Here is an 18,653-nt window from a genome sequence, read left to right on the forward strand (position 1 = left end):
TGTGGCAATGAGTCCTACAGTATAATCAGCATTGTTTCTTTGTCTTGCCTAGCTAAGGATCTTAAGGGCAACAGTCATTTGCTTTACAGTCTGTAGCAACTGTTCAGCCGCCCCCGTCCCTCACCTCACAGAGAGAAAAAGACAAAAGGCTAGATCCGCAAAGGAATTTAGTTGCCTAAGTCCAATATTTAGATCCTCGAAATCCTCACTCTGCCTAACCCTGTAAGTGCCTACGTTTCTGTCAGTGGGCCTCTACGAAGCAACCTAAATCCTCGTGCCACGAACAATGAGGCATCTATGGCAACCAGGATCTTCAAACCAGGTATTGTCTTGTCACGAAAACTCGTGGTGAACGGGGGAAGTCCCAGATGACTAGAAAAAGGCTAAAGTAGTGCCAATCTTTAAAAAAGGGAAGAAAGAGGATCCTGGGAACTACAGGCCAGTCAGCCTCACCTCAGTCCCCGGAAAAATCATGGAGCAGGTCCTCAAGGAATCACTCCTGAAGCACTTACACGAGAGGAAAGTGATCAGGAACAGTCAGCATGGATTCACCAAGGAAAGGTCATGCCTGACTAATCTAATCGCCTTCTATGATGAGATTACTGATTCTGTGGATGAAGGGAAAGCAGTGGACGTGTTGTTTCTTGACTTTAGCAAAGCTTTTGACACGGTCTCCCACAGTATTCTTGTCAGCAAGTTAAAGAAGTATGGGCTGGATGAATGGACTATAAGGTGGGTAGAAAGTTGGCTAGATTGTCGGGCTCAACGGGTAGTGATCAATGGCTCCATGTCTAGTTGGCAGCCGGTATCAAGTGGAGTGCCCCGGGGGTCGGTCCTTGGACCGGTTTTGTTCAATATCTTCATTAATGATCTGGAGGATGGTGTGGATTGCACTCTCAGCAAATTTGCGGATGATACTAAACTGGGAGGAGTGGTAGATACGCTGGAGGGCAGAGATAGGATACAGAGGGACCTAGACAAATTGGAGGATTGGGCCAAAAGAAACCTGATGAGGTTCAATAAGGATAAGTGCAGGGTCCTGCACTTAGGACGGAAGAACCCAATGCACAGCTACAGACTAGGGACCGAATGGCTAGGCAGCAGTTCTGCGGAAAAGGACCTAGGGGTTACAGTGGACGAGAAGCTGGATATGAGTCAGCAGTGTGCCCTTGTTGCCAAGAAGGCCAATGGCATTTTGGGATGTATAAGTAGGGGCATAGCGAGCAGATCGAGGGACGTGATCGTTCCCCTCTATTCGACATTGGTGAGGCCTCATCTGGAGTACTGTGTCCAGTTTTGGGCCTCACACTACAAGAAGGATGTGGATAAATTGGAGAGAGTCCAGCAAAGGGCAACAAAAATGATTAGGGGTCTGGAACACATGACTTATGAGGAGAGGCTGAGGGAACTGGGATTGTTTAGTCTGCGGAAGAGAAGAATGAGGGGGGATTTGATAGCTGCTTTCAACTACCTGAGAGGTGGTTCCAGAGAGGATGGTTCTAGACTATTCTCAGTGGTAGAAGAGGACAGGACAAGGAGTAATGGTCTCAAGTTGCAGTGCGGGAGGTTTAGGTTGGATATTAGGAAAAACTTTTTCACTAGGAGGGTGGTGAAACACTGGAATGCGTTACCTAGGGAGGTGTTAGAATCTCCTTCCTTGGAAGTTTTTAAGGTCAGGCTTGACAAAGCCTTGGCTGGGATGATTTGATTGGGGATTGGTCCTGCTTTGAGCAGGGCGTTGGACTAGATGACCTCCTGAGGTCCCTTCCAACCCTGATATTCTATGATTCTATGATTCTATCTTTCTGGTGGGGCTGATACAGTCGGTGTTCTCAGAGGTCGCCTACCAGATTGGGCCCTGCACAAATTACAGTTGTGATGGTACCCTCTTACATCATGTAACCCAGTTAGAGCACTCACTGTGACAACATGTACCCCTCTGTCCACACTCTACACACTGCTGTAGTAATCTTTATACAAAGTATGCCTTGTAAGATATCTAAAAACTTATCATTTGCTGGTCAGTATTGTCCTGATAAAACATGTCTGGCAACATTGTATGTGAAGATATAAGATTTCCCTGTATGGTGAGCTCATCCCATGTTCCAAACTGAGGTTGGCAATACAGGTCTGTCTCAGACAAAGGAATGTGTTCTCTGCTTAATTTGCATTTAAGCAGTAAACAGAGTCCTCAAGCAGGAAGGGAAACAAAAAGAAGTTCCAATAGGTAAGGAAAAGCAGCAGGAAACATCCTTTCCTATAGACTCTCTATCTCCAGAATCTCAGTTGGGACTGTTTTCTGAGAAGGGGACTGACACTATAAAAATGAGAGACACCGCCCCCCCTCCACCAAATCCCCACCCCTCTTTCTCGCTGTTTCCGTCAAGTCACTTCACCAGCGGGAGCAAAGGAAGCTGCCATTGAATTGGCAAAGGGGTCCCAACCTAAGAAGTTTGATCAGATAGCTGAGAGCATGTGATGAGAAAAACATTGCTTTGAATTTAACATAGTCGGTTAAGTTAGGCACCAATTGCATTTTATCTTTATTTATCTAGTAACTATTTCTGACTCATTACTTGTACTCATTTAAAATCTCTCTCTTTGTAGTTAATAAACTGTTTTATCTAATTCTGTGTGTTTGAATTGAAGTGTTTGGGAAACTCCATTTAGGGTAACAAACGGTTTGCATATCATTTCTAGTAATACAATAATGGACTTTATATAAGCTTGTACTGTCTAGGAGAGGTACTGGGCAGTACAGGACATACATTTCTGGGGGGAAATCTAGGACTGGGGGTGTGTTAGGGTCACCCAGCAGCATAACCAAGGCTGGTAAGAGCCAAGGTGTGGCTGGCTGGCTGCAGCACAAACACACACACACACAGAGACACAGCTGGGAGTGACTTGCATGCTGGAGGTGGTTTGTGAGCAGTCCAGACTTGAGGCTACAGAAGTTGTAAAGGACACCCCAGGCTAGATGGCAGGGGGTGACACAGCTACTCATTAGTCTGTAGTGTACCCTGGGTATGTAACACTCACCCAATTTGGTGCCCAACTGAAGGCTGTGGGTTCTGCTAGATGGCAGGATATTTACAAGTTAGGCATTTCATCGCTGAGTCCAAGTCCTCTTTGTGGCGCTAGCCCAAAGAGCTGCCTTATGTACAGCAGCCATACAGATATGGCAGGCATGGGACTTTTGTTCTACTCACAAGAGGCCACACCCCAAAAAGACACTTTCACCTCTCAGTAGTAGCTCCCTATTGAACAGAGTACAGTTTCAGGTCAATGTCTTGATTTCCAAAGTTGTGCACAGACACAGTCCTGGCTTATCTGAGAGGTTGCTTCGTCCATGACCATGATTTACCATCACAGCTGCCTTTCACTGGAACAATGGAACAGTTGACCTGTAGGATTATGCTTGTAACTCAGAGAGATGGACCTTTCACAGGTGTCTGACCATACCTGTACAACTCACTGCCAGGTGAAATAAAAATGACTGCTAACCTTACCGCGTTCAGAGCCAAATACAAAGCCCATCTCTTTACCCAACTTTCCTACAAGAGTTCCCCTCGTTCTTGCCCATTCATCTAAGAAAACAAACAACCCCAAATCCTGTCTGAAGGTCTGGAGGGAAAGGTGAGAGACAGAGCAAGCATTGTCATCTTTTCCCCTCATGACAGGGGCTTAGCTACTATGGTGAGACAGCCCATGCAAGTACCTGGATAGGCCATTACCAGCATGGGTTAGAGTTGGACTAGTGATTCAAGGGTGCTATTTGTTGACACAGTTGTATTTCTGCTCTTCTCACCTTGATAATGTCTAGCCACACCCCAGCTATGCAGACTTTGTACCCAATGCTGATAGGTAACAAACAACGTAACTGCCTGCTTTCACTTTTAGTCTGGTGAATGCATTTTCAGCTTCCACTCTCACTGCCGTTGCTGGTTTTATGTGTAACTTCTCAAAGAAAAGGGTGACAGTCTTTTTTTAATATTATCTAATGCTGCAGCAATCTGCCAATTAAGCTACTAGAAACAAAGATTAAAGAAATCAGGTGCAGTGAAAAAACAATGATTAGCTCTGTATAAGTAAATTTCTTCCTGTTAATAGCTCGGGCTAGTTTTATCTCACACACCAGACAAATAATCTCTCTTACACTGAAGAAAAATAGAGGTAAGTCTAGTAGTAAACAATATGTAACATTGAAAATATAATTGACTGGTAAACTCTAATGATGTGATTATTTTGCACAGGTGTGTTTTACAGTTATGTATTTTTCACATTAACAAATTATTGATGAATTCATAGTTGTGCTTGAACCAATTCTATTGCATTCATATAGATCATGTTTTTAAACTATACTAGATTAAGCAAGAGTTTCTGGGTTATGCATTAAGGTACTTTTTAAACATTCTTGTTGTGAGGATAATGGCTACTAATAGTTCTTTTCCCAGCACGCGTCTAGGTGCCGAAAGTACTCAAGCGAAGGAATAAAAGAATGGAGGCGGAGGTCAGACGTCGCTCATTGAGACACAGTCAAAACAAACAAAACATTGAAAAGGCAAATGTCCATTCCCCACCAGCCCAACACAATGAAAAAAGGCTTCCTAATAAGGGGTCCCAGCAGAGCAGTTCAATGCTAAACCAGCACAATAACGATAACAAAGATGAGTGGCAATGTCTTAAGTGTTCACAGAAAGGTAAGTGGGGAAATTCCAGAAGTGGATGTTACTTTTCTGGATGAATCCTTGCTGATTGAAAGGATATTCTGCTTTTGTTCTCAACTGGTTCATGAGGTTCAGGGTTTACACACAGGAAATAAGGAGCCCAAATTCTGCTCACATTGTTGAGATTCTGATTCCCTTGCTTACACTGAATAAAATGACAGGTTTCAACATGGTAGCCATGTTAGTCTGTAACAGCAAAAACAATGAGGCGTCCGTGTGGCACCTTAGAGACTAAGAAATTTATTTGGGCATAAGTTTCATGGCTATAACCCACTTCATCAGATGCATGGAATGGAAAATACAGTAAGCAGGAATAAATATACACCATCTTTTCATGTGGTGTATATTTATTCCTGATTACTGTATTTGCCACTCCATGCATCCGATGAAGTGGGTTATATCTCACGAAAGCTTATGCCCAAATAAATTTCTTAGTCTCTAAGGTGCCACACGGACTCCTTGTTGTTTTTACTGAATAAAATGTTACTCCACATATGGTCCCATTGAAATCAGTGGGGTGGCTTGCTGAGTTACAGTACTGCACATCTTGAATAGGAGTGTCACAGTCTGGCCCATTGAGCTCAAGAGCAAAAACAGTCATTGGCTTCAGTGGGCACAAGATTATTCCTTTTTCTTTCTTGCTTGCTTCTCTTTTTAAAGTTCTTGTTGGGAAACAAACTGCTGATATGGAAGTTTAAAAATCAGCTGCTAAATGTTACCAGCTGAGTGTCCATGGCTTAATTGCTTGACCATTTCAAATGTCACTGCTGTGGTAAGTTAGTAGCCACACTGCAATCGCAAATGGACATTTAGCTCTGTATTTTTGAATGCAGCTGTAGTTTTAATAATTGAATAAGCCATGGTTGAGTAACCAACAAATGTTTTAAATCCACGTTCCTCTTCAGCATACCTTGGCATGATTACTCTTCGTCCAAATTTCCTCAATATTTTATCACCTTTTTAGAGTCCTAGAAAATAAAAATGCTGTTTCCTTCTGCCCCTCCTCAATGAACTCCAGGGCTCTGAACTTGCAACACAAGGCATGCCTGTGTGCTTGCCCACTCCCATGGAGTCTTATTTAAATTTGTGGGTGCACAGCTTCATTTCCGATTGATCAACTGCAGGATTGGTGCCCAGCAGTGTAAAGTCTCTGATCACCAATCAAACATTATACAGTAGCCTTGATATTTCCAGATAAAAATGACCTTTGTCCAAAAAGCTTGCATCAAGGGGTAATAAAGAGAAACCGCATACAAGTTAAGTAATCTGTAAGTTAAAACACCAGGGAACAGAAGCCATTCATTCTTCATTTCTGTGTAATATAGAAAGACAAAGAAAGTGCAGTGATTTGATCTTTGTGAAAATGTCTTATTAGTTCGCAGTTTCCTGGCAGCCAGAAATGTAAGGGAACGGTAGAGTTGTAGAAAGATCCACCCATCCCCCAGTAGCTGGGCAGCTGGGTAAGGGGTAAAGTAATGAAGACACACATGCACATACCTGCAGCCCCTAGAGGGGCTTCAATTGTATCAGACACTTGCAAGTCAGATCCCACTGGAAAATCTCCAAGCTACAAGAGGGTGTGTGCGAGGGAGTTCTCCACTACTTTATCTTTCCTCCTGCACTCTGGTTGCTGTTCTAGTGTATGTATGCTTCTACTTTTTACCTAGCTCTTACACTTCTGGCTACTGCAAAAAGAATGTCTTGTCTCTGCTACCCTACTCCTTTGCTAGTTACTGCTCAGAGCTTTACCAAGCAATTGAAAAGGAGCTGATTTTGTCAGGTGTTGTAGTCAGGAGTGGCTCACAACTGTGAGTGCCTAACTCAGGGCAGACTGCCAACAACAGGGCAGACATCCCAAACTGGTGGTATGTTCTATAATTACATTTCACCAAGCCAGTGACAAATGTGAACTCCTGGATCACTGTAACAGTCTTACCATGGAGCCACACATAGTCCCCTTAAACTTTCCAGTCTATCTCGCCACCCAGTCAATCTGGATTTAGTGATAAATGGTCACCTACACCAAAAAACACAAAATATTCAGGTTGCTTCCAGTCTCAAGAGACCAGTCACTTACCACAGATCAATTGGTACCTAGCTGTTATACCAAAGACAACTCCTGTAACCAATCCTGTAATAGACTATCAAAAGGTTTAGTAACTAGGAAAAAGAAATAAGAGAGTTATTTATAGGTTAAAGCAACCAAAATTATACACACAAATGAGTTGCAATCTAAATCCTAACAGTGAGAGAGTTATACAGATCTGTCAATTCAAAATGTCTTTCAGGGCAGACCCAGGGATAACCCATGGGGATCTCTGGCTTGAGTTTAGTGTCTCTAGCCCTGTGGAGTTCAAACAGCAAAGAGATGAAAAATCTTCATGTCCACTATTTTTGTTTCCCTCTTCCAGCATTCAGTCCAATGGGATGAGGCCTTTTGCACCTACTTCTCCATGGATGGATGGGGCAATTAACAAAATTTGTCTTTTATGATGGCCCACTTAATTTTTGATAGTCCTCCTGGATGGGGTGGGGGGGGAGATTCCCATGCCTGGGTTCACAAGTGCAGAGCGAACATTTTCAAACAGTTCCATAAAGTAGGGATCGGCAACCTTTGGCACGCAGCCCGTCAGGGAAAGCCGCTGGCGGGCAGGGCGGTTTGTATACCTGCAGCGTCCGCAGGTTCGGCTGATTGCAGCTCCCACTGGCCGCGGTTCGCCGCTCCAGGCCAATGGGGGCTCTAAGAAGCTGCGGCCAGCATGGCTTATCTGAAACAACACTTTCTGCACTATTTCCTCAGCTTTCGTCTTGAAAGTGGACTGCTTTACAACACTTCTCTTGGCCATAACAATTGGTATAATCTCTGGATTGATTTACTGGTAAGTTCTCAGTGTTTAGCTTCATATTAAACTACACTTCTAGGAGTGTGTCCTTGTAGCATGAGTTGACTAATGCTGTCCAAAGGCTAGCTGGTGCCTATCCCTTACCTGGCCTTGTGGGGAAACAGGAGGGGATGGAGACTTCCTCCTTGTACAGCTGTGTCAGGGCTCCTCACAATTGTGCTCAGAGGCATATAGAGGATTCCCACTGGGTGCAACTAGGCAAGAGATGGGGAGTAGGCAGAGCTAGCTGGATGCACTGCTCTGTTGTACCCCATAAAGTGATGTCACAAAGTACTCCCACCACCTCCCAATAGTGCAACCCAGGAGCCCAGAAGGAAAGAGGGGGGCATCTAATAGCAGAGTTTCCATGGGAGTTTGTAGAAGGAAGTTTGGAGGCTTTGCATTACAGGTTCATTTTTGCCTCAGCAAAGGATGGACAGCAAGTCATCCGTTATTGTTACCAGCATTGGATGTCCCATGTTCTGCTTCCTGCCTGAAGAGAGAGAGATTGTCTGCATGAAGTGCAGGCTGATAGCCCTGATGGAGGGAAAGGTTTGTGGTCTCTAGGAACAAGTGATCACCTTCCAAGCACTGGGGCTATGGAGGATTTCCTGTCTATCCAGATCCAGTCAATGCACAGCAGGTCTGCAGGAGGAAGCAACAGAGCGAAGTGAAGAGGAGACAAGGAGAAAGAAGACTGGAAATGTGTCTCCACTCCCTCTAGGAGAACCTGAAGGATATTTTCACAGTTGGAAGTCTTGTCTTACTCAGCACCTGGTAGCAATTCATGTGGAGAGAACAACCTGCAAGGACCAACTGGAGGAAAAATAGCAAAGGTAAGAACTGAGAACTACTGCTCAGATCAAACCAGATGGACCTCAGACAAGTCCAAGAGAGCTTGTCAAAGAAGAATACAATCCTCACTGGGGATTCCGTGCTAAGAAGAGTGGATAGAACATTCTGCAAGGGGCAGAAGGACAGCAGGACAGTTTGCTGCTTCCAGAAGCAGAGATGAAGGACGTCACCACAAGAATAAATAAGATTCTGAGAAAAGAAAAGGAGTACTTGTGGCACCTTAGAGACTAACCAATTTACTTGAGCATAAGCTTTCGTGAGCTACAGCTCACTTCATCGGAAGTGAGCTGTAGCTCACGAAAGCTTATGCTCAAATAAATTGGTTAGTCTCTAAGGTGCCACAAGTACTCCTTTTCTTTTTGCGAATACAGACTAACACGCTGTTACTCTGAAACCTAAGATTCTGAGGTCAGCCAGAGACATTCCTTTGATGGTGATCCTCATCAGCTGCAATGACACCGCATCAGACACCATTCCACAGATCCTGGAAGACTTCAGGAAGCTGAGAAGGAAACTGAAGGAAAGGAATATCCAGGTGATCTCCTCAGGAATCCTTCCTGTCCCTTGAGTGAGAGAAGAAAGAAGGTGAAGATATTGGAAGTGAATCACTGGTTAAGTAAGTGATATAGAGGAGAGAGAAGGAGTTCTGTTTAGGGCCTTCCATGGAGAATGAGGGCAGGATCTGGCATAAGTGTGAACTTTTACCACGTCTGTCACAGCTCTACAACTCATCTTTGCTATTTAAATTCTTCGCTTTTTGCCTGTTTGTCTTCTGTGAACTGTTGGTGTAAACAGCACTTCCTGTAAGTTTAAGCTGTATGTGTGAAGTAGGACCATGTAAGGAAAGCAATGCTAAATACAAATAAAGGGCCAGTTCCAGTCAGTTAAACTCCTGCAACTCCACTGAGGTCAATGGAGATGCACAAATATCACCGAGAACCAAAGCTGCCCAATGTATTTTGCAAAGCCATATGTGATTTGTAGCAACCACTTTTGTCTCTTACTAGGAACATGCTTCAAGGATGGCAGCAGAAGAATCTCTGGTTTTGGCTTAAACTTTCGTAAGTAACCAAAATGACTCACCAATCCACTGTGTTTCATTAAACATGATCTGTGAGATTATTAACAGTACAAGCAGGTATCCCTTCCCAGGCTGAGTGTGACCAGTACTGGTGTCACATCTCTTGATAGTGACACAAGAAGTGAATCGATTACATTTTCCCCTCCGCTTTCTTTTCTCTGTTCCTCATCTTCTTCCTTCCCCTTCCTTTATAGAAGGCTCAGTCCTAGGATTTCCGTGTGAGTCTAGCGAATAGAAATGCACACCGCTATGCTCTGTATGTGTCTTAGTTTCCCAATGGCATTATTTCATTTAGTGCCAATTTATCATGGATCTTTACCCTTTGCATAGGCAAATTCACTCAACCACACCAGGGAGTTTGTCAGTAGCTGGTGTGTAGGCACGCATGTGCCACATAACACCAGATTGCTGGCCTCACCCATAGCACTGGAACACAAGAGGTGGGCAGCTACACTTGCTTTGTGTGGAGATCCACTGCCCAATGTGTTCATCAGCATCGCAATACTGCTGCAGTGGAGTGTCCAGAAGAGAGCTCCAGCCTGGGGAGGGGTCAGGTGGGCTTGAGCTTGGGTGGTTAGCCCAAGTCTCTGCTGGAGCCATAACAGCCACACAGCTATTTATAGCATTCTAGCTCAAGCCCCACTAGTGCAAGGCTATCTACCTGCGTCGGGCGCCTCGCTCCCAGCTGCAGTGTAGACATACCCTTGGTGGGGAGGTGGAAAGAGGAAAGAGTCCCATGTGGGGTGCTCAGATATTACAATGATGAGAGTATGTAAACAAATGGAAGTGGAGGTAGGGGGAAGAGAGAGCTGAGCAGATGTTAAAAGAGAGATGTCAGAGGCAGTAGAGAAAACAGAAGAGGGCAAGACACAAGTGACACAGTTTATATGTGTAAAACCCATCACCTGGGTACCTACAGGTGTTGCTGATCAAAAAGTGCATAGGCATAAATGAAAGCCACTTTTGGAAAACTTGGTCCCAGCAACATTTTTTGCTAGGGTCTTTATTTCTGCACAAATCTACAGTTTGAACGACATCTCAGCTCAGGCAAATCAGATAGAGAATGCGCAAGTCATCTGATGCACTTACAAACATATGATGATAGTCTAAGAACAGGTAAATCCTGATTACCCCTCTGATTCAGGGATTGTAGCCAAAAATCAAAATTTCACCAAAATAAGATTCCAACTGGAGAGCCATTACCATATTTCAGCTAATGTGGCTTTGTATAATTAAGAGCCTGGTGCAATAACAAAAAACATATAGACAACTGAACATTGTATAGATAAGTGATTCAGATGTAATATTTGTATGCTATGTTTTAAATAGTGGAAATACTAACAACTGTCATCAACTATATTTAGCCAAAATATTAATGTCAAAAATGTTTAATTTGTTTTTAGTCCAGCAACTATTGGTCTGCTGTTTATAATTGACTACTGTGGCAACAACTGCAAAAAATTCCCACTGAACTTAATTTTACCATTGATGATTGTAAGTATATTGTTGAAGTCTATGCGTTTTCCCTATCATTTTCCTTTAATATGTTTTAAGGAACTACCCAGGTCGTCTTCAGGTGCATAAACGTGAACATTTCTCTGAACCAAAACGGAGTCCAAAAAATGACTCCTATAATTGTACCCTGACAGTGCCATCTATTCTGGAGGATGGAACCTGCTGAATAACATGGAATTTGTGTAAATTTAAAAGGGACATGGTGTGCCTGTGGAGGAGGTGGAACTGTGCGATTGCAGGAGAGTCTTTACAACAAAATTAATAATCTTAGCTCCTTTCTACACTTCTAATCTCTAAAACTCAAATTGCTTTACAAAGGAAAGTCTGATTTACTCCCCCTCTGCAGTGTTCACTAGCCTATTGTGTCGTTTATCCATTAATCACATGCTGGGGCAAGAATAAAACCCATCTACAGCCTGGCATCAGGGGAAGCTGAAGGGAAGAAAGGATGAACGATTTGGTGGTGGTCAGATCATTCAATTGTATCCCACCAAGTTTTTGTCTCTGGAGCATTCCCTCTATTGCTGTGTCCTTTTTGGAGGTCAAAGAACACCACATTTCCCTAACCTTGGAGGTTCCAAGTTGTAGCTAGGGTGACCAGGTGTCCAGTTTTCGACTGGAATGCCCAGTCAAAAAGGGACCCTGGCGGCTCTGGTCAGCACCACCAACTGGGCCATTAAAAGTCCGGTCTGCTGTGCTGGCTAAAGCAGGCTAGTCCCTACCTGTTCTGACACCACACTGTGCCCCGGAAGCAGCCAGCAGGTCTGGCTCCTAGTCGGGGGGGGCACTGGGCTCCACGCACTGTCCCAGCCCCAAGCACCGGCTCTGTACTCCCATTGGCCAGGAACCAGCCAATGGGAGCTGAGGGGGGCAGTGCCTGCAGGTGAGAGCCACACGCAGAGCCGCCTGTGTGCCTCCACCTCGGAGCCAGACCGGCTGCTGGCCGCTTCCGGGGTGCAGCACGGTCTGTGGTGCCAGGACAGGCAGGAAGCCTGCCTTAGCACCCATGTTGCACTGCTGACTGGGAGCCACCGGAGCTAAGCCCATGCCCCCACCCCCTGCCCCAGCCCTGAGTGCCCCCCAAACCTGGAGCCCCCTCCTGCACCCCAAGCCCCTCATCCCTGGCCCCATCCCAGAGTCCGCACCCCCAGCCGGAGCCCTCACTTCCTCCTCCACCTCAACTCCCTGCCCCAGCCTGGAGTCCCCTCCCCCACTCTGAACCCCTCATTTCTGGCCCCACCCCAAAGCCCATACCCCCAGTTAGAGCCATCACCCCCTCCCGCACCCCAACCCCAGCCCAGTGACAGTGGGGGAGTGCAAGCCACCCAGAGAGGGGGAATGTAGTGAGTGGGGCAGGGCGGGTGGGCGGGCCTTGGTGAAGGGGCAGGGAAGGGGGCAGGGCTTCAGGGAAGGGGCGGGGCTAGGGTGTTCGGTTTTGTGTGATTAGAAATTTGGCAACCCTAGTTGTAGAATGTATTTTTCCAAATGTGCCTGTAAGAAAATGGCCTGCGGACTTCTTAGTTATTCCTATTTACTTGATTATGATGCGAGCATGAAGAAGGATCATTGTGGAATTGCTCAAATAGTTTAAGGTGTAAAGTAATAATGCTTTAAAGACAATGACTAGGGAGCTGATTTCCTTACAGATCTTCTATATGCTGTGTTTCTTTCCCATCATCATCCTGACCATTTTTTTTCAGTATTTCATATCCGTAATATAAGGAACTGAAATAAAAATATGCAACATTTTAATAAGGGACATTCTTCTCCATCTCAAAGAAAATGGTCTCTCTCTCTCTCTGTTTTGGATTTTTTTAGACTATTATCGAAGGGCTGGTGCTTGGAGTGGTTTCATCGTAAGTCTTTTTCAAGAATTTTCTTTAATTGTACTTTAATTGTGCATTCCATTTAAATAATATGTTGTATGCTTGGATTTTAGCTTCTTTGCTGCCATGACAGTAATGCAGGTTGGAGGAATAACAGCATTTGTGACGGTGATGCTGTCTTGGGTTGCTCTAAAGTCAAAAGTAAGTATCATCTCATGAAATATTTGGCAAAAGAACAGTTTGAATAGCTAATATTAGCATTCATTTACCAAAAAAATTACATTAATTTATATTTTTGAGTCACATAGAGTTCTGGTGAGCTACTTTTTTACTCAGCATCTTACTTCAACTATTGGCTTTTGTTTTGGTGCAAGGGATGCGCATATTAAAAAACAAATCTGATAATTTGACTGACCTAAAACCTGTGGTCCTAATTAATTTATGCTATCCTCCCACAAAGTACACATCTATCTACCCACACATTTTGCTGCTCTAATCCCAGTAACCAATGACCGATTATAAAACCCAACTACACTGGTGATAAAATGCATTTCTCTCGGCATGTTTTCCATGTGAAAATTCTATCATTCACATGAGCAGGTACTAGAATCTCTCCCACAGGTGCTAGTGAGTGCTAATGTGTGTGCAATAGCAGCTGGAGGCCAGGTTAAGGACCTAACTAAAATCAAGACGTGTAGTACTTAGAAATCAATAAAACATATTTCAGAGATTTATTTAGTTTAATCAAAGTCCAGGAAATGGAGCAGAAGCTTAAACCAGCCTTGGTAATTTCAGGATTGTACCAGCTGTATATCATTGATTCAAGCTTACTAATCACTGTCCTTGGAAAACATGGTAGCATTCGCAATCACAGATGTGTTGTTTAATAGCAACTGAAGACAGTCTTATTGTATTTGTTGTTCTCAGTTGAACGTCACTTGTGAAGCTGTGCCCCCCTGGAGTGTGGTCTCAATGTTGGTCCTCTTTGGAATTCTCTGTATCTTTAACAGATCACCTGTAAGTAATTTACTTAATATTTCTCATGAAAGCACACAGGGCCCTTCCAGAATAGCCGTGGCTGTACCATACAGTACTTATACCCACAATGGGTATGTCTACACAGCAGCTGGAGGTGTAATTCCCAGATTGGGTAGATTATACATGCACTAGCTTTGCTCAAGCTAGAACCTAAAATAGTGTGGCCGCAGTGGCTCGGGAAAGCTGGTCAAGTACAGTCCTCCCCACCGCCCCAGGCACATACGTGGGTGGCTAGCCTGAGCTGCTGCCTGTGCCATGGCAGCCATACTGCTATTTTTAGATGTTACCACAAGCAGAACTAGAGCGTGTAAGTCTACCTACCCACGCTGGGAATTACACCTCCCAGCTGCTGTGTAGATGTATTCTATATCTGGCATGGGACAGTACCAGTAATCCCAGCTCCCACTACAGCAAACTACAGCAAAATCCTCACTGCGGAAAGGAATGATGAGCTATGCACAAGGAAGAAGTGCCACTGTGTGACACAAATTGTACTCCTCTGAACATTGTTTTGTTTAATCAGCTGATCAGTAGATGTCCTCTGTATGTTTCTCCTGTTTCAGTCCTCTCTGAGTAGCAAAAACCAAAATGTGTTAACAGGTATCCATAGTCTCTTCTGGATTTACGAGCCAAGAAAGGCTGTGCATGTTCCCAAAATGAAAAACAGAATACCGTGGGAGAGAGTCTAAATGATCGCACCTGAATGAGAAGCTTAGTAACAGATATATGAAGTGTATTATTTGCCAGTTATGGATTAGCATTTGTTTTAGATCAGCTATGAAACAGTTCTGCTGGGGCTTCTTTTTACTATGCCAAAAATGTCCCTTTTAATGCTGACATTGGTTTAAATGTTATAAGGCCTGTAACTTTAACTTGTTCCTATTTTCCTATTTGTCATTTTGCAATGATGGTGAACACAAACATATTTCTTCACCTTTTCTTATAGACACTACAACTAAGTTATGCTTTGGTTGGAACGCTGATCTTTGCAATTGTAAGTAGAATATTTGTATAGCATTCTCTCTCTCTTTTTGAAATAAGATGTCACCATACAAACTATTTTCTTTGGCCAAAATTTTCAAACTCAGTTATCTAGTATGAGGTTCCATAATTAGGCACCTAAATAGTTTTTGCCTGATATTTCAAAAGTGCTAAGCACTCTCTGCTCTCATTGAAGGCAGTGGCTCTGCAGATGCTTAGCATCTCTGTAAACCAGGCCACTTTTACCTATGCCTGTTGTGGAGAAATGCAAAGTTTCTTCCCCAGCAATCTTGTCTAGGCCATTTAGTGCTTGTTGATGAATGTGTAATTTTGCTGTGAAAAAGCAGCAGCAGTCTCATTAGTGGCAGTGACGCTGCCTGAGTGCTCTAGTAGATTGCAGTTCCTGGAGCAGGTGGCTTGGGGCATGTGATAGTGGGCTGCTCCCTGTGGTTGGGGTTAACGAGGCCCAAGGAGCCAGAGAAGTTGAAAGGATCAGCATTAAGGGGGAAGGGGTCATTAATAAAATAACAGAGGCACAAGAAAACATTTGTAAATTGCCTTTTCTTAAAGCATTTTGCCAAAAAAATATGAGTGACAGCTTAAATGCTGCCCTACAGTCTTGTTACTAGGACTAGAGTTCCCTTTAGGAGAAATAAACCTTTGCAATTATGATGTCCACAAACATTAACAAATGCATCTGAGTCCCTGTCACAGTTACCGTCATAGAATGTTGCACAGTAGGTTTAGTCCCAGGTGTGCGCAAGTGCTGTATATAAACCTTGCATTTTGTATAAACGTTGTAAGACCCAAAAGAGGGGAAAAAAGGTAATTAAGGTTTTTCCTTCCTTGTTCTTGTAAGCATTTGACGAAGACACAAGTTAGAATCAGAAGAGAATCCACAAAGGATCAAGAGCCCATCGATTATGCACTGAATCTCTACATAGACATCGTAACCCTTTTCTTCTTTATGCTGCAGCTAATGGAGCAGCAACAAGCTGTTATTTTGGGGCGGCGAGTTGGTAATCCTCCCACATATTGAGAGAAGTACACTACGTGGTGAGACTGACTTTTAGACTGAACTGGTTTTATCCATATAGGTCCCCTGCTTCTTGGTCCCTGTGGAAAGGGGGCTAGGTTACTGTTGTGGAGACTGTTAGCGTGGGAGTGTGAAAAACACTAGTACAGTGGTTTTTTTAAACTTTTTTTTTTGCGGACCACTTGAAAATTGCTGAGGGTCTTGTCGGACGACTTAATGATCTTTCCAAATGTTGTTTGTACTGTTAGCTAACTACTGTATTGTAAAGCGCTTTGCATAAAAGCGCCATATAAAAAAACCTTAATAATTAATGATTTTTTGTTTTACAAATAAACGCACACAACTCATATTTTAATATCTTACCTTAAAAGTCTTACCTTTCTAATGCGATGGATGTGCTTTCTCTCCCTTGCCGTGGCAGCCCCCAAGCTGGGGCTGGGAAGGAGGGGGGTCTCTCCCCCACCACGGCAGCCACCGAGCTGGGGCTGGGAAGGAGAGCAGTCTCTCCTCCGCCACAGCAGCCCCCGAGCTGGGGTGGGGAAGGAGGGAGGTCTTCCCCTCCGTGGTAGCCCCCAAGCTGGGGCTGGGAAGGAGGGTGGGGATCTCTCACGCTCTTCCCCACTGCAGCAACCCCCAAGCTGGGGCTGGGAAGGAGGAGGTATCTCCCCCGCCACAGCAGCCACAGAGCTGGGGCTGGGAAGGAGGGCCGTCTCTCCCTGGCAGCCCCAGCCCTGGAGCTGGGGAGAGTCGCCTCTTTCTCTGGCCGCCACAGCCCTGCAAGTCCCAAATTTCCCTCACCCCCTCTTCGTACCCCACTGCCCCGTCCCACCTACCCCCTACTCCCCCCAAGGCCACCACCTCACCTTACATGTGCGTCTTCTCCAGGGTCTAGGAACCTAATTAGTGAAGACACACCTGCACAACTCCACTAATTAGGTGGGTGGGCCTTCATTCTCTTGTGTGCAGCCTCCCAGGCACGCACCTTAGAGGGAACTATCCGTGAACCACCTGAATGGAGCTCGCGGACCACTGGTGGTCCATGGACCACAGTTTGAGAACCTCTGCACTAGTAGATGGGTTGACACTGAGTGGGATGTTGCGGGGCAGGGGGAGTGTCCAAGAAGATGTGGGATATCAGGGAATAAAAGGGTATTTTGTGGGGAAAATCTATGTGATAACTTATGGATGGCCATGAGGCAGGGGAGGGGGAGAGCATGAGCCCTCTTAAGAGAGGATCACTTGGTGTTGGGTGGTTGTGTGGGGGTATTCTAACATTTGTGCAAGTCCCAGGGAATTGGAGGCTAAGGAGGGTCTTTGCTTGTGGCATTGGCAATTAAATTATTAGGACGTCCTTTTGCAGCCTGCCCTGGAAATCCTTATTTGGGTGCCCAGTGGCATCCTTTTGGTGGCTACTTTAGGGTGGCCAAGAGGGTGAAACAATGCTGTCATTGATGGGGACATGGAGGCCTGGCGAAGAGGTTGAGGCTAAGACATCAGGGGGACTTTGGCATTGCAACACCATTGAAATTAATAGGAGTCAGGCACCTAGAAAAATCCCATTAGCTGCCTAAATACTAGGGCTGTCAATTGATTAAAAAAATTAATCGTGATTAATCACACTGTTAATAATAGAATACCCTTTATTTAAATATTTTCAAATATATTCTTTTCAATTACACCACTGAATACAAAGTGTAGAGTGCTCACTTTATATTTATTTTTGAGGACATATTTGCACTGTAAAAAACAAAATAAATAGCATTTTTCAATTCACCTAATACAAGTAGTGTACTGCATGAAAGTTGAACTTACCAATGTCAAATTATGTACAAAAAAATAACTGCATTCAAAAAATAAAACAATGTAAAACATTAGAGCCTACAAGTCCACTCAGTCCTACGTCAGCCAATCGCTCGTATTCTGTAGTATCCGCATCTGAGTGTTTCTCTTTTAAGACTTCTGAAAGCATGCTCCGTACCTCATCCCTCTGATTTTGGACTACACTTCAGACTCTTAAACCTTGGGTTTAGTGCTATGGCTTTTTTTTAGAAATCTCATATTGGTACCTTCTTTGCATTTTGTCAAATGTGCTGTGAAAGTGTTCTTAAAATGAACATGCGCTCGGTCATCATCTGAGACTGCTATGACATGAAATATATGGCAGAAAGCGGATGAAACAGAACAGGAGACATACAATTCTCCCCCAAGGAGTTCAGTCAGAAATTTAATTAACACTTTTTTTTTTTTAAACAAGCATCAACAGCTCGGAAGCATGTTCTCTGGAATGGTGCCCGAATCATGAAGGGGCATATGAATGTTTAGCATATCTGGCACGTAAACACCTTGCGAATGCCTGTTCTCATTTTCAGGTGACATTGTAAATAAGAAGCAGGCAGTATTATCTCCTGTAAATGTAAACAAACTTGTTTGTCTTAGCAATTGGCTGAGCAAGAAGTAGGACTGAGTGGACTTGGAGGCTCTAAAGTTTTACATTGTTTTGATTTTGAGTGCAGTTATGTAACAAAAAAAAAATCTACATTTGTAGATTACACTTTTAAGAAAGAGATTGCACTACAGTACTTGTATGAGGTGAACTGAAAAATACCATTTATCTTATTTTTACAGTGCAAATATTTGTAATAAAAAAACAACAATATAAAGTGAGCATTAAATACCTTTAAAAACCTGTCCCTAGATGACCACCGGGGGATG

General features: G+C 44.0%; 1 protein-coding gene across 1 annotated transcript; it reads left to right on the forward strand.

The window, feature by feature from the left end:
* The first annotated feature begins 286 nt into the window (after positions 1-286).
* Positions 287-16,087, forward strand: LOC141981920 (protein lifeguard 1-like). Its single transcript, XM_074943542.1, has 10 exons — positions 287-322; positions 4,466-4,700; positions 7,528-7,606; positions 9,472-9,525; positions 10,949-11,039; positions 12,879-12,916; positions 13,000-13,087; positions 13,814-13,903; positions 14,871-14,918; positions 15,765-16,087. The coding sequence occupies exons 1-10, from the start codon at positions 287-289 to the stop codon at positions 15,942-15,944; spliced, it is 939 nt and encodes a 312-aa protein (XP_074799643.1). The 3' UTR covers positions 15,945-16,087.
* Positions 16,088-18,653: the final 2,566 nt, after the last annotated feature.

The sequence above is a fragment of the Natator depressus genome, chromosome 2, assembly GCF_965152275.1.
Source record: "Natator depressus isolate rNatDep1 chromosome 2, rNatDep2.hap1, whole genome shotgun sequence".
In the NCBI taxonomy this organism is placed as follows: domain Eukaryota; kingdom Metazoa; phylum Chordata; order Testudines; family Cheloniidae; genus Natator; species Natator depressus.

Coding starts and splice junctions, on each gene's coding strand:
- LOC141981920 (XM_074943542.1), top strand. CDS start 287: ATGAGGCATCTATGGCAACCAGGATCTTCAAACCAG. Junction 9,526..10,948: donor TGGTTTTGGCTTAAACTTTC/GTAAGTAACCAA, acceptor ATTTGTTTTTAG/TCCAGCAACTATTGGTCTGC. Junction 12,917..12,999: donor GTGCTTGGAGTGGTTTCATC/GTAAGTCTTTTT, acceptor CTTGGATTTTAG/CTTCTTTGCTGCCATGACAG.